The 16,372-nt window shown below is 42.2% G+C and overlaps 1 protein-coding gene across 2 annotated transcripts in view; it reads left to right on the forward strand.

The window, feature by feature from the left end:
- Positions 1 to 16,372, forward strand: part of vps37d (VPS37D subunit of ESCRT-I) — a 37,431-nt gene that overhangs the window by 4,094 nt on the left and 16,965 nt on the right. Inside the window, exons 2-3 of one of the 2 annotated variants that reach the window (XM_018691472.2) lie at positions 1,950 to 2,121; positions 14,405 to 14,487. In XM_018691472.2, the coding sequence (XP_018546988.1) occupies positions 1,950 to 2,121; positions 14,405 to 14,487 (255 nt within the window). The remainder of the gene's footprint in view (positions 1 to 1,949; positions 2,122 to 14,404; positions 14,488 to 16,372) is intronic. The other variant, XM_051078395.1, reaches the window with a different exon arrangement.

A 16,372-nucleotide genomic window follows, 5' to 3' on the forward strand; every position in this document is an offset into this window, starting at 1 on the left:
GTTTTTGGATTCCTGTTTAAGGAAACGGCGCGGAGGATTGGGCCGCGAACCTTGAACACGAGCCGTGTTATCTTTTTATTCTTCTGAATAAGCAGCAGATCTGCGGCGTCTCGTTCCCTCCTCTGACAACGGGGGCAACATTCTGCAAATTCCTCCTTAACTCGGGACTCGCACAGACACTTTTTGATGAACCGGAAAATGTGAGACAGATGCACCGTACAAACGCCGGGGCTCAAATGAAATGGCCTTCGGGGGGCCCGAAGTGACTGACTGTTGAAAGAAAAGCAGTTGAGCAAGAAATGTATCCGGCCGGGCAGAGTCACAGGAATGCCTGAGACTGATGGAGCGCTCAGAGGATTCAGATTTTTTACAGTGTCACAGAGTGGCTTTGTGTTTGAGATACTTAACCGTTTCTCGACAGTATTGTTTGGCATCGCTCGTAGGGAGTGGCTTTCAAATCAATAATTTATCGTTTTCTTATGGTGTAGTGACAGGGTGACTTTCTCCACCCATCCCCCCCAGTATATACACATTACCTCAACCAGCATGGCGCCTACATGTAACAGCATGTTGAAGCCATAAAAGCTCTGAATTGTGACCTTGAATGACTTTTATTTTTTTACTGTTTTTTACTTTACAAAAGAATATAAACACACAAAACAGCAACACAAAGAAATGATCTGGATTGTCTGGTCTCTATAAAACCTACTTGTCCCTGTGACTTATTCTGTGTCTCAGTCATTGACATGTAAATATCATCCATTTCTTTCATTTTCTCTCAACAATGTTCCTCTTGTGTTTGTATCCTATGAGTCAGTTGCTCCATAACTTACATTTCACTCACAGTTTTCATCTCTTCTTCTGTTGTGTTGGTGGCTCTGCCTCGCCTCATCTCCTTGTGACAGCCTTGTTACAGGCTGCTAATAAGATTTTCAGTAAATATCTGTCCTCTCATAGCCCAAAGTTTGACATTAACAAGTGAACAACTCCAAAACAAAGTCAGAACATGTGAGAATGGTCTACATTCACAGCCCCACGTCGTCTCCAACATGGCTGGGAGGATGGACGAGGATTTGCTTCTTAATTTTCTGTGCTACCGTTTTAATATTTAAAGTTATAATCTGTAAGATTTTGATTAAACTGAATCTATTTCTGGTCAGACATTCAGTGTGTTTATTTCTGTAACTGCTTCTCTGTAATTGATTAATCGATTAGCGAGTCGACAGAAAGTTAACCGTCAACTATTTTGATAATCAAATAATTGTTGAAGTGTGAGTTTTTCTGCGAAGGTGTTATCTCAGTAACGCTTCGAGGGAATTTCTTCAAATTTGTCACAAACGTTCACTTGGACTCAAGAATGAACTGATTGGAATTTGGTGGTTAAAGGTCAAAGGTCAAGGTCACTGCTGAACTCACAAAATACGCTTTTGGCCATTCTCGAGAATTCATTTGCTGATTATGATTAAATTTCACACAAATGTCTAATAGGATGAAGTTATGATGTGATGACACTTTATATCCAAAAAAGGTCAAAGTTCAACTTTTATAATGGTCTGCAGAAACACTCTTCTGGCCATTATTCAACGCCATAACTCAGGAACAGAAGAGGAGATTATGGACCATATTTCCTGCTGCTTGGCTGGTTGGCAGAAGCATATATGACCGCAAAGCGGTAATTCTAGTTTTGTCTATAAAATGGCAGAAAACAGGGAAAATGCATGTTATAATGTCCCACAGACCAAGGCAACAACAGTCCAAAACCAAAAGACATTCAGTTTACTCTCCTGTAAGAGGAGCATCAAATCCTCACATTGGAGAAGCTGGAACATCAAATATTTGATGCTTCTTGATCCAGAAACGACTAAAACAGTTATTTTATTATCAGAATAGTTGCTGATTAATCGTTGCAGCTCAACCAGACCTTTCGTTAACTTTGTCCTTCTGTTCAGTTCCAGGAGCTTCAAGTGGACAGGGAGACGCTGCTGACCTCCAACCGGAGCTTGGCCGAGGAGAGCCTGGCCCGACGACCCCGCCTTAATAACGGCAAACTCCAGCTGGCGGAGAAATACCGGGAACTGTCCAACCTGGCAACCACATGCTGGGAAAAACAGAGTCAGCTTGGTGAGTTTACCCCAGAGCTGCAGAGACAAAGAGGAGGACGAGGGGTGGTGGTGGTGGAGGAGGGAGGAAGCTGGTTCTGGTTTCATATAGATAGGATGTCAGTGGACGATCAGCGTGGAGACATAAGTCAGGAGGAGTGTGGTGATGATGACAAGGTCACGGGTTCAAATTCCAGGACTGGATGGCTAAATTTGTTCTGGCGAGGAGAAAGTGAAACAGATTTTTCTTTTTTCTGATGAAAGGACTGTTTTGTATATGACCTTAAACATCTGCCCTTTTTTAAAAAACTTAAACAGCTGCACCGCTTTCATAGGGTTTTATGTAAACTGCAATGAAAACAAACCAAGAGACAATATCGCAGAAAGCCCAAGAAAAAGTTACGTCCTGACCACTTAAGGTTAAAACTAATTATACGTGATATCCCACAGTGGCTCCTCATTGTCTTCCCTTGTAATTGCACTAAGACAACACAGCTGTCTTTACTGCACCATTTAAGGCATAGAAAGCAAGAAAAATACATTTAAATCACTTTTGACTCTCTGTGACAGAACGAGGGAGCGAGGGAGGGAGGGTTTCACATCAGAGTACAGAAAAAGCTTCGGAGTGTCAGCGAGACGAGCTCTTCAACCGCTCAGTGAAAAAAGCCTCAGCATGACTGGAGTTTTTGGTCATGGGAACGAAATGGAGCATATCAAATGCCAGCAGGAAGCTTGCAGCAGTTGTCAAGGAATTTGCGGGGTGAAAGGAGCCTTGTCTTTGTTTAGGCGAGTCATGCTTTTGACGGGGCAGCCATAGGGGCAGCACCAGAGGATGTCTCATAAGCCGCGGCCCTAAATTTTTAAGCCTCACGGGGCGAGCCGTAGAGAAATTCCTCAGGGCTGTAAGAGCCGAGCCAAGGAGCAGGTGATAAAATAAATCCGTCTGCATTAATTTCCAGAGGTATTGTCAACCGCTGCTTATTTCTAACGAGTGCGAGGCTTTAATGGAGCAGGCCCAGCGCTTGGTTTACTCTCAGGGAAAAAAAAGTGGGGGTATTGCCAGATTTCTGCCTCAGCTGCCGGCCAGTGATGGAAGTTGGGAGGAATGTTAAACTTCCTGTCAATGTGCGCGCATTACCCAGATGCTATCCCACCTCCCCAGCGAAGCAGGATGGGCGGGGGTCCGTCCTTCCTCTGCAAAACATCTGATTCTCATTTGGTCCAACAAGGGATAGAGAGGGACGGGACGGGAGGGGAGAGGGGGGAAAAAAAGGTGAATGACGAGGGTTTTCTTGAGGCGAGTAATCCTTGCAGAGACAAACTGTGTGAGTGGATCAAGGCGGACAGCTGTATTGTTGAATACATCCTGCTGTTTCGTGCACAGGTCTGTGACCAGGGGGAGCTGGCAAGAGTGTGCTGTAGCTGTGGTTCCCAGGTGGAGTTTTGAGACCTTGAGTGTTTCTAAACGTCAACTCCAGACAGTTTCTCACAACTATTTACTGGCTTCTGTTTCTCCCTGCTTCCTCCTGCTGCTACACTAGCCGCTAATCATCGTCTCTGACCTTTAAACTTTTGAGAAGTCGAGCAGGTGGAGTATCAGCTGATACCGTGTACCGATCGATCGAAACAAACTGATTAATAGTGCTGGATATCAGCGCTGATCTCCAGCTTCGATTTGATTTCAAGTCCTGAATTGATTCATTTTGCTTCAATTCTCGATGATTAAACACAGTTTCGAACTTTAAATCTTCTACATTCGACAAGCAAGCAACACTGCTCTTTCCCTGAATATAGAACTGTGTAAAGTTCACATTATAGAATAAACTGTGAACACGTTTCCAGGTTTTTATTCAAAAAAAAACTAAAACATGACATCTATATTCTTTAGGTCGAGCAAGGTTGCAGGTGTCGTCATTGTGCATATTTAAAAAAATAAATGCTAATCCCTACAGCTACATGTGGACGGTCAGTAGCAGATGTTCAAGCAGAGGCGTCCACTGTAATGATCAATTTGAGAACAGACAGAGCGGAAACTGAGAGTCTGCTCACAAATTCACTTGCACCTCAGCCTGATGTCTGCAGACAGCGTTTCACTAGCGTTAGCTCCCCAGAAGAAATAGACTAGATAAAGTGGAATCTTATCACTGCACTGCATCTCGTAGCCAGAGATAATATCCCCTCCACAGACATAAACAGAGCATAAGCAGGTCAGTGTGTTTTCAGGCTGTCCCTCTTGTAAATGGGATTCCTAGATTTGGTATGAGATAGCTAACCGTCTTGTGATTTTACAGTTTACAGGACCGTCCTGACTCAGAGCGGCTCATACAGCGGCTATCATCTGTTCCTTTTTAACTTAAAATCACCTTTTTTTGCATGTTGTAATAACTCGGTTCTTTCTTCAGGCATCACTGAACATGTACTTCATCCTGTTTGTTGAAAGAGTCTGTAGAGAGAGGTGTTGATTCAACTTTATGGTCATTTTGGAGGCTGTAGTTTGTGGTGCTGTTGAATTGTTTTGCATTATAGTAACAGGTGTCTCTGTCAGAGGGTTTGAAATGCGGGATTATTGTTTTTTGGATCCAGGAACATGTGGCACATTTCTTTATATTGTGGAGGCAGAGTAGAGCACATAAATCTTCATCCAGAAGGAAAAACAAAACAACAGCGAGGAAGACAAGTCAAACTACAGGATCACATCGACACAGAGGAGATTGATCTATTTAGACCCATCGTTACAGTTTGATCTAAGTCTAGAACCGGTCCCAGGGACACTCCCTGTCCTCCTGGTCGCATACATTTATAAAATGTTATTTCCACCATCACATTAACCCAGTCTTTCAGCTCCGGAGTCTTTGTTTTTTATTTTTTTCCCACAAAAATAACGGAAAATACACATGTGGATGTGTTTAGCATTTGGTCCTCCAGTAAACATAACTGTGGACTTAAAGGGATTTCGGGAACAAACCAAGCAAAGTGGTCTCGGGTGTTTTTTTTTATTTTGTCCATCTCATTTTAATATCCAACACGTTTGTCTTACTTCAATGGATAACGGGCCAAATGTTGACAGCATCAGAACTTTTGAGATATTTTCAGCTCAGCTACAGTGCTATTTAAAACATCAATAAACCTGTCAAATTTAGTGTCAGTAATTATGAATCAGAGAGCAAGAGCTTCTCTCTAGATTTTGCATTTTATGTTTATATAATTGGAAATCAGTGTTAAAGGAGTAAGAGACTGCTATTTCAAGTGACAGCAGCTTGAAACCAGAACTCACAGCAGCCGCAATACACAGTAACGGTGATTTGTTTTGAGTTATGTCCACAGTCATAATCACACATCAGTGCTCACCAAATAAATGGCTAGTTAACTGTATTTATATTCCCATGTGGCCACATTTTGATTCCTCAGCGGGTGTTGAAAACTCCAGATGAGGCGAGGCAGGCTGAAGTAAATTGACTGTTCGCTAAATCCTAAATCCCTCCTCTGTTGAACAGTGTTTCAAACATAGCTTGGCAGCAGTAACTAGACACAACATACCTTATCAAGTTTATCAAGGCTTTAGGAAGGGGTAGGGCTCCTGAAAAGATTTTAATACCACAGATATCAGAGGTCAAATCAGACAGAAAAGAAGTAAGTGGTTGCAGCACTGTCTCAGATTTCAATTCCAATGTTTATTACGTTTTTACACTCTTAAAAACGTTAATATCATGGAAAGTATTCATATTCTTAACCAAACTTGCAAGATGCAAGACAAATACATTCTCCGTTGATTGAACCATTAAAAGTTTTACTGTATCCCTGTTGATTTTCTACAAGGCTCTAGATTTGGAAAAAATTGCAAAATGAAGGTATTATGATCCCATTTTCAATCATTATTTTCAACTTTGTGCCAATATTCGAAGTCAGTGGACATGAAGAACAAAGTCAGGAATGGTAGCATGTTTCATTCATTTTCATAGGGTTAAAATGATGTGTTTGGTAGCCAGTAGGAAAATGAAAATGTGTGTGGAAATAGCTTCATGTTTGGTCATTAAATGAACAAATAACCATTGCACTTCCTTGTTCCCTTCATAGATAAATAAACAAAGTTAAAAGCATTGCCTTATATGGAAGCATTAGCACATTAACCCATTGTTAATGCTATCGGATGTTTGAATTCAGTATCAGGTTAAATTGTAAATAGAAAGCACACAAACACTTTTGCCATCATGGGAAACATGAAAATGAGGCATGACTTTGGCGGCTTTGTAACAACTTGTAACACCATTTGTTGGCTCTGCAAGTAGAACAGCCTCATGTTTGGCTCCTGGCATCGGTTTAGTCAAACCATTGTAGGTAGACTGTGGCGCATCGTTTGATGCCATTGAGTGTTTTCAGCTGTTAGACCGCCTCAGTCTGCTGACAACGACTAGACTGCACCTTTTGTCTATTACAGTACTTCTTTAATCCCCTGTAATCCACGTACCAATTCATGTTTCACATCAAAGGAGCATGAAAGTGCAGAAATTATGTCCTTATGATGAAGAAAATTACACCAAGTTGAACCTTTACCCACTGACCGCACTGTATTTTGTCCTCACACCCACAAGTTCAGCACAAACAGGGGTCAGCAGCTGAGGATCTTGCTGCAGGACTGTACTCGCTGTGTCTCATTTTCATACTTTTATTTGTGATGTTGGGTGCGGTCATCAAAATGGGATTTTGTGGGTGTGTTCGTTGCCATCATAAACAGATCTAAGTAAATGGGAGCTGTGAGAAAAGGCTTTTATGTTCACTTCCTGTGGGATTGTTTCAGTCCGGCACCTCTGCAGCTACAGAACAAAGTGCATATGGTTTCTATAACGAAGCTTTTTTTTGTTTGTTTGGGACTTTCCAGATTTGAGTAAAAAAAGATTACACCCTTTGACTCAACGTCAACATGTCACTTGTGGGTTTTAAAAGGTGTAGAAGATCTGAACGTTCCCTCATGTTCTCAGCGCGATACGAACTGTGTGCTGTAGACATTTATGAGGTGTTTTTTCTTTTTTTCTGCTGTCAGGACAGATTCGCTTTTTGAATCCGTGAGTGAGCTCAGTGTCTGATACATATTTTAGGGATTCAGAGTGAAAGACGTGGTGTCAGAGGATACACAGAGCAAGTAAAGATGCTGAGGGTTTTACTCACAGTTGGTAGCAGTTAGGTGAAGCTGTCAGACAAAGCGCACGGCGTAGAGTTTCTATCTACTGCCACGGCAGAAATGCAGGGCTCGGCACAGACACTTTCAGCTTACTTGTGCATCTTGGTGTAGACGTCTGGCTGTTGTTGTTCAGAAAACAAGTCACAGTAAATACACTCAAGCTCAGAAAGAGGAGTATGTTCAGAGAGCTGCAGTGTGAAATGATAAGGGCTGTATGGACAGCAATGGTCGGTCCACTACTTTGGTCCAGACTGAAATATTTCAACTACTGTTGGACGGATTGCCATGAAATTTGGTACAGATGTTTACAGTACCACGACAACGAATCCTACTGATTTTGAGGACCTCCCGACATTCCCTGTAGCGCCACCATGAGGCTGTCATTGTTGTTTTGAGTGAAATGTCCTAACAGCTAACTCTTGACTTCCAATTGTCAAATCTGCAAAGCTAATTACATTCCCATTAGCTTTAGCTTCCGTTGTGTTTAGTGCTAATTAGCAATTAGCATATTACACATGCTTAACATTAGCTTGTTAGCACTGTCATTGAAAGCACCACCAATGTGCCAAAATACAGCCTCACAAGGCCTGCTAGCATGGCTAATACCTTTGATGTTTTTAAAGGAGCTGTTGCCAAATCAAGTCAAGTCGATTTCATTTACATAACACTAAATCACAACAAAAGTTATCTCGAGGCATTTTTCATAAAGAGCAGTCAACACCATACTTTTTAGATTATAATATTTAGACAAACTCAACAGTTCCCACCATGAGCTGTCTCCAGCTGTGGAAAGCAATGCCAGCGTTTTGCTTCTAGTTCTATCACTTCCTTTCTTTGAAGTTAGCATGCTAACCCGCTATCCCCAACCTGTCTCATCACTTTCTGATAGGACCTCACTGTAGCATCCCATTATAACCTCTTGTACTGTAAACACAACAGTGGCTGAAGGCCTTGGCAAGCGGCCATCACTACCACTTACAAGAAGAAAAAAAACTGACAGATAGCCCTTTTAAAGAAGCGTAATTGAAGTAAGTGCAATGTTTGAGCTGTAATCTGAACAGGTGTGTTTTAAACCTGTGGAAAAAGAGTTGTAGTGGAGGTTGTAGAGACAGATATTAATCCCCCGGAGAAATTCAAGTATCAGGACAAAAAGGAGATAAATTCACTGCCACTGTCTTGTTGCAGATGTCTGGTGTTTGCTGTAAGGATGCACTGATCTCTCCCAATACAGATTATAATGCCTAAACTAAGGGTAGATGTTGACACTGATGAACAAACCAATACCATTCCCATATATTTTTCCTTAAATCTTAAATCTAGCAGCTGCTGGATTATATCAGGAAACTGCATTTTATGTGCATAAGGTCATGCCTGATATCCGGATCGCTGCATCCCTAGTTTGCAGGTGAGAAGCCGTTGAAGGCTTTGTCTGCACTGTTGATACTCCCGCTGGTTTGTGAACAGTAAGGATACCCTCCCCCGACCAACATTAAAGTCAGGACTGACATGGTGAAAGCACATGGGGGACTCGGGCTTTCCAAATGGGAACAAAACTGGGAAAAATCCTTAAAATAGACAGAATATAAAGCTGTCAGAGGATGTCTTCCACTCATAGGAACATGGGTTCTGGCGTTAGACAGCTGTCGTAAAGCCAGCATTAATCCCACGAGCAGAACTGACCATGACCGAACAGGCTGAAGAAAGATCATCAACCCACAGAAACGCAAAAGAACGAGAGTCTGAGAGGAAAAAAAGATGTCACCCTGCTGTCATACACTGTCTGATTGACAGGACTCACCACAGCAATGAGAACATGGAAGGAACAGATGTTGGAAAAAAAGATATTGTCTATCATTTGATGTTTTTTTTGTCTCTCAGTAGAGAGCGTGGCAGTGGACTGAGGTTCCTGAATGAGCTTGAAAAACAGCAGAGCGTTAATCTCGGTTTGTAGCGCTTCACAAGAATCTGTGAAGCTGTTATCACACTTGTGTTGGCCTGTATCAAGAGAAAAAAACACTCTGAGGTTGCCCACGCTCTGACGGTGTGGTAGAAGAGGACAAACATGAGGCCAGAGAGCTGCAGGGGGTGTAATTCACTACTGACTCGCTGGCTAATTTTCAAGCCTAGTCGGATACGTCTGTGCCCCTGCAAGGCCCCATCTGTAACACCATGACCTATTTGTGTAAAATCAGCAGCAGATCGCTTGCCTGGCATGTTGAAGTGCATTTCTTCACTTGATTTCCCGTAACTGTTCAGGACAGTAGGGTTAGCAGCATTTCAGGGGGAAAAAAAAAGAATTGAATTCATTATTATCGACTGAAGGCATCTGTGTGTGTTGTTTCTTAGCTGGCGCTCCATCGGTCAGTCTCATTGATATGTAGTCATTGTTAAACCGTCCAGACCACGTCTTCGCTGTTTAGATTCGCTCTCAACAGGCAGCCAGAAAGCTTTAAAAACCCACTGTGCTCTACCTGCTCAGCACCAGACACAGATACTGTAGCTGACATGGACATGGTGGAGTGTTTAGCAGCTTAAAAAGCAGATGTTTCCTCCAGGAGTTGGCAGGGACCAGAAAGAGAAATAAAATCAGCTTAAAAAAGTAATGACATGTCAGTGTTTACAACTTGTTTCCGCTGTGGACCAAGAAGGCAGTTATAGCAGGTTCAAATCTCCGTTTAAAACTTGACTCTGACTTTACATTTGTGGTTTATTGTTTCTTATATTGTGCACCCCCTGGCCACTTTATGGACAGGATCTATAAGTTATGTCTCTCAAAGTCTGGCTTTCAAACTGATGTCTGTGTTATAGTTTCATGTTAACTCACTTCAGACGTCACAGGACCAGTATGTATACACATATATATATATATATATATATATATATGTACCTGACCTTTGGTAAAGGGAGGTATGAATAATGCACTAGGTGAGACATTGTTATGCTGTGGGCGACCTTTTAATGTCGCCTTAAAGAGGAACTCCACGTTAAATTACAGACTGGCAAGATTCCTGTTAGTGAATTATGTGTAAAAACAGCTTTTTTTAAACTCAAAATTGAATGTTGAACAGACTGTACTTGAAGGTGAAAAACAATGGAAGTGGTTTTGACACAAATTCAAACACCTGCTCAGTCGCTATATAAAGTGTTAGATTGATTTTCTCTTTTGTAAAGTTACAATAATCTGGCAAACATTTCTTTTGAATCCTGTCTAACCCCTGCCTTTAACTGTATTTATTTATATGATTCAGTATTAGTTACATATGGCACAGTGCTGCATTCAGGGACCAGTTTACAACAGATACGGGTGATTATAAGAAGCATCGGAGCCTCTGAAATGGACAGAGTTCAGCTGATCTGTATCGTATCTGAGTGTTTACCGGAGGACTCGGCGAGGTCCGTTAACATGTCGACATCAGCTGTTTGCTGCGAGGTCGCTGCTCAGCCCACCGTGCATCCGCACTGTCACATCGATCAGCGTTAACCCGCAGCACGAGTCCTCCAAACAACACGGTGGTAGGTTTTGATGTCCACGTCGTCTCAGATCACCGTCGAGGGTCGAGTCTAAACCCTGACCGGCCCGGACACCTCGACGGTCCACCGAGGCTGGAGACATTATTCTTCTGGTTCGTCCTTCCCATTCCCGTGAACTCGATATTGCAGCAACGCCTCGAGGGAATTTCTTTAAATTTGGCTCAAACATTCCTTCAGACTCGAGGATGAGCTGATTAAAATTTGGTGGTCAAAGGTCAAAGATCAAAGGTCACCATAGACGCACAAAAACACGTTTTTTGGCTGCAGGTCAAGAATTCATTCGCTGATCGTAACAAAATTTCACGTAAATGTCTAACAGGATGAAATGATGAAGTGATGACATTTTACAACCAAAAGGTCGAAGGTCAACTTCGCTGCGACATCATAATGTTCTGCGAAAGACACTTTTCTGGCCATGAATCGGGAACAGAAGGGGAGACTGTGGCCATATTTCCTGCAGCTTGACTGGATGGCAGAGGCGTACGGTCGCAACGCAGCTTTAAAAATGCAAACTGTGATGATGATATGTTCTCGGGCTGATTGTGACTGAGGGTTTGACACGATAAATGATCAAAAAATAAACAAAAAGAAGCTTCTTTACAAGCTCAAAAGGGGTCAAGTAGAAACATTTTACAGTCAGACTGTAGCCCACGCTGTGTTTTCTTTCTCCTGCAGCAGCAGTGTCATTGCCTCGACTCCTCATCGTCTCATAACCGCTCCCAGACAAAATGTGTTACTTCATCAGCGACACCATTCACTTGTTAGTGCAGCGCTGCTCAGCATTAGCCTCCAGGTCCACTGCCGCCCCCCCACATCATTCCCCACCCACCCTAAAATGTAGGCCACATACGGCTGGCTCCAGGAGTATTTGTTTGCCTGGCTGTCACCTCACATTACAACCCCCAACATCTCCCAACATCTGCAGTGTTGAGGTTATGAACACGGCCGTTCCTTTAATGCATGCTTGCATTTTTTTTTTGTTTGTTTTTTTACTACAGCAGTGTTCACGGTGGCCACAACTCTAGAGCGATGGATTATTAATGCTGAGGTGACGGCGGTACAGGAAGCAGAACGTACTGTGCGGCATCAAAGACATGGTTTGTTGCAGCCGTAATGTTTTCTGCTCTGAAAGCTTCTTCTTTTTAAAGGGAATTTATCGCCTCCAAAGATCTGGATGAATTATTTGACTGCCAAACTGCATTACCGTACGTCAGTGACAAGCAGACTTTCTCGACTAGAAACGCAGCTGCCCGCACACACACTTGTGCATTTTCCTCCCTGTCTTTTAAGATGGGAGGGGGAGATTTCCCTCGGGGGGCTTTAGAGTTATTAGAGTCATTACTGTGACCTTTATTTGCCCCCCGGTTTCCACTGAACCCAGTCTGACCTGTGGGGGTTAGCGTGGCTGTCACAGCGTCTCTTGCAGGGACAAGACACACTTTGCAGTCAGCTGGGTCAAGCCTGTTCATAATGATGACCGACCGCCGTCCCCAGGAGGTGAACACATGCTGTGTTTGAGCGCTGCACTACATACATATTTATCAGGCAGGATGTGCCCATTTCTGCTCGAATCTGTTGGGCATTAGTTAGACATAGCATTAGCGGCGCCTCCTGTGTGTAAGCAAGTACAGTTGTTTTTTATTTTTTGTCGTTATGACCTCAGTAAGTCGAGCTGGACTCGCCAGAAATCCAATTAAAAGACACATTAGAATCAGAATCATCTTTATCGCCAAGTAAGTTTACTCATATGAGGAATTTTTCTTATATGGACAATAATAGAGCAATATGTTGAGTATATAGCAGGTAAGAGGCTAATATCTTAAAGGATTATTCCATTATTTTCATAGTTTTGGCTGTAATTACCTTCATTAATAACAACATTGTACCTTCCACGATAAATATTCTTAGATTTTTTGCAGTTTTTTAACTAATAATCATGTTCCTGGGTTTTTTTTTCTGTCTTTATCAAAGGGATTTTCAAAGTTTAACGGCCTTTACACACCAGGAAGTGATGAATAAATGATACAAAAATGCTGAAGCTTCACCACAGCTGGTTCTAGACGTATTTTAGGATGTCGGTGGGACAGACTAATGGAGAAACTAGCTCCACATCTGAGGAGGCTGAGGACCACACAGGCAGAGGCATCCTGGGTGATTGTTTAATGACATTGCTTTTTCACTTTCCTTGTGAAAATACACATGGCGAAAACAACAGTTCAGAAAATATTTAGACGAACAAATTGCATGAAAAAAACTGGCTGTGTAAAGTGTGTGAACTATGTTAAATCATGAGGCCTTTCACACAGGAGGTGAATAATGCAAAGCAAAAAAGGGATGTAATTTTTTCAGGAGGTTGATTTTTCTGAGCTTTTGCACGGCACATAAAGGCATCACAGTCACACAGGCCCCTGAGGCTGCTGTGGGTCAAAGGATCCAGGTAGCTGCTCCTCTGCGTCCTCAAACTGTCCCACCAACATCCTAAAAATCAGTGCACAACTGGCTGCGTCACGCTGCTTGTGAAAACACCTTCAGGCCTCAGTTATACTCCTTTGTGGACGGTTCTTATCACGCTTCTTTCTTGTCCACTTGAAGAAGGGCGTGCACAGTTGGAGGATACACAGACGTCCACACAAAGCCTCACACACACACCCTCTGAGCAAATATAAATATATTTGTATTTGCACAATTAGCAATTATCAGTTACTGTTACTGCACTCGTGGTTGTGCAGACACGTCTCTGTTAACTGATAGAAATGATGGCCCAAACAAAAATAAGACTCAACTTGTGATAGAAAATAGAATTATCCTTTAAAGAGAAACTGGAAGTGTTCAGTTTTCATCTGCGTCTCCTCTCAGTTTGCCGACCTAATGTGTCACAGTGACAGAACACGTTCATGTCAGTCGTCACGTCACTGCTCGCCTGCTCCTGAAGTAATGTTGATGTGAGGTGGTTTGAATGTTCCGTTTTCATGCGGTTTCTTACGGTTTTGTGAGCCGCCGCTGCCCCGGTCTTTCTTGTTTAAGGCTCCCTGCATTTTTTATCGTATTGACGTGGACATAAATAATTCAAATATGATGTGTGTGTGTCTGTGCACGTGAACAATAAGGTCTCGAGGGCGTTCTTGAAAAGCTGCAATGTCAAAGAGAGCTGTGTAAAAACAAAAAGCTGTAAGAGACGTATCCTTAATTATTTGTTTGTTGACGTTTTTTAGATTTTTTGGCTGCAAACAAGAGGAAATATAAATGGTGCATTTGAGAAAGCAATATGATGAGATGGCAAATATGAGACTAAGAAATGGATTTCAGTTTCGTGGTCAAACCAAACTAAGACCAGCTTCCCAAAATAGCTCAAAGTTGAATATTTACAGCCCCTGTTTTCCCTTTTTTCAAGCCAGAAACTGTCCACCCCATCACCACCAGCTCCTCGTCAGCACATACCCTGAAGGCTCTTTGTGATTTGGAAAATAATTTTCTCTGCTGCGGTTTCTTGGTTACTTGATTTTTTTTCTCTCTCTCTCTCTTTCTTCCAACTCCAGTGAAGTCATACCTCATCTTCCTCCCCTAAGCATGCATCAGTGATGTTTCTTTGTCGTTGCAGAAGCTCGCGTCCAGAAGCACAGCCTGCAGACGGCGCAGAACCTCCTGCAGGAAGAGGTGGCACGTGCTGAGGAGCATTCAGAGGTGAGCAAGACGGAGATGAAACAAAAAAGCTCCTTAAAACTAGAGCTCTTTTTTTTTCCTTCTTGTTCTCGCTGAGGATAAAACAGTCTTTTCATCACATTGGCAGCACTGTTGCAGATGATTCCTGAAAAGCCTGCAGTCTAGCTGACAGCCCACCCACTTCTGTGCAATCTGATCCCTAAAGACATGAGGAATATACATACAGTGAGCAGTCCACCAACATCTGAGAGAAACTAAACCCTGCTTCCACCAGAGCAGCCTCCACAGAAACCCTTTATATATACTGTACATGTGTTCTTTCAGTTACAGTTTTAAGGATTCGGGAGGAGGAAAAAAAAAGAACATGTTTTCTTTCAGCTGCAATTTTCTGAGAGTAGATTTAGATTTCTCTGTGGGATGAGGCAGCATTAGTTCAGAGAGTGTCCCTGCACTGAATACTGAAGACAGACCTTCAGTGTTTTGTTCTGAATAAAAGAATTACAGTGACTTGGGGAAGAGACGCAGTGAAAAAGCAACTATGTCTTAACGTATGCTGTAGCTCAGTGGTTGCAAATATAGAGATAAGTAACTCCAAGATAAATCTGAGAGGACACAAAATGATTAGGATGGAAAAAATAACAATTTATTTGTGAAATAAATTATATTTAATCTTTTCAGGCTTCAAATGACTCAATCTCAGAAGGAAGTGAGTCCTAAAGGAGTTAGAGCTGAACTAAAACACCTGACCCTTGTAAAACCACAGTGTGTCATTGTGACACTCCTTTTTTTGTTCATATTAAATGATCAAGATATAACGTGTTGATCAGTGAGCTGACCAGAGATGCTTGTTATCTTTAGACAGAGCCAGGCTAGCAGTTTCCCCTTGTTTCCAGTCTTTATGCTAAGCTAAGCTAACAGGCTGCTGGCTGTAGCTTTGTATTAACCGTGCAGACATGAGAGTGGTATCAATCTTTCCATCTAACTCTCAGCAAGAAGACAGAAGTTTCTGAAAAATGATAAACTATTCCTTTAACTGGTTGCAAGGCAGAAAAGTTGTGTTTTGTTTGCTTGTTTGTTTGTTTGCAGGACTTCAAAAAGTACCAAACCGATTTACGCCAAACTTGTTGGAGGGATGGGACGTACCAATTAAATGTTGGTGCAGATACGTTTAAAAGTGGCGGATATGAGAAATAATGATTTATATTACCAGACGACTTTTCCTTTTATTTTCCTGTTATAAGACCCAGACTGACATGATGTTTTTCTGACCTTGGCGGAGGTGCGCTCTCTCCTGAGTTCTCGTTGTCTATGTGCTGATCCCAGACAGTTATACATTAATTGCAGTTAATCAGTTTGTGCTGCAGGCTGAATTCAAGCCAGAAATATGCAGCCTTATGAATAAAGGAAAATGTCACTTACAGGCGAAGTGTTCTGAAACGATAATCACAAGGCCAAAACGCATCACATGCTCGCACGAGCAGCTTAGCTTCAATATTAATTTACCTTCCTCGGCTTTTACGTTACAGTGCCGAGTCACAACAAAAACCTTAGTGCCATCTATCCATGAAGATTCTGAAGATTTGGTTTTATTTGCAGAGGGGTTTGTGACGTCTGCCTCCACCACAATAGAGAGGAGATGAAAAGATTTTAAAAAGCTTAAAGCAAGAGCTATATTTGCAGCAGGTTTTTCGGGAACCAGTTTCCCAGCTACTCTGGATAATCCTCAGACCTCACTGTGAACTGTTTTCACAGCTTTAAACTTCTGGTAGGAAAAAGTTTCCAGTTAAATTATTTAAAAAACTATTGTTGCACTTGTCAGGAGAGTCATAAAAACTGACCAGCCTACAACAAAATGATGTATTTTTCACCTCAGTGCATTAATAAAGGTCTGATAAACAGAGCTGTG

This window comes from Lates calcarifer, linkage group LG20 (genome assembly GCF_001640805.2).
Source record: "Lates calcarifer isolate ASB-BC8 linkage group LG20, TLL_Latcal_v3, whole genome shotgun sequence".
Classification (NCBI taxonomy): Eukaryota; Metazoa; Chordata; class Actinopteri; family Centropomidae; genus Lates; species Lates calcarifer.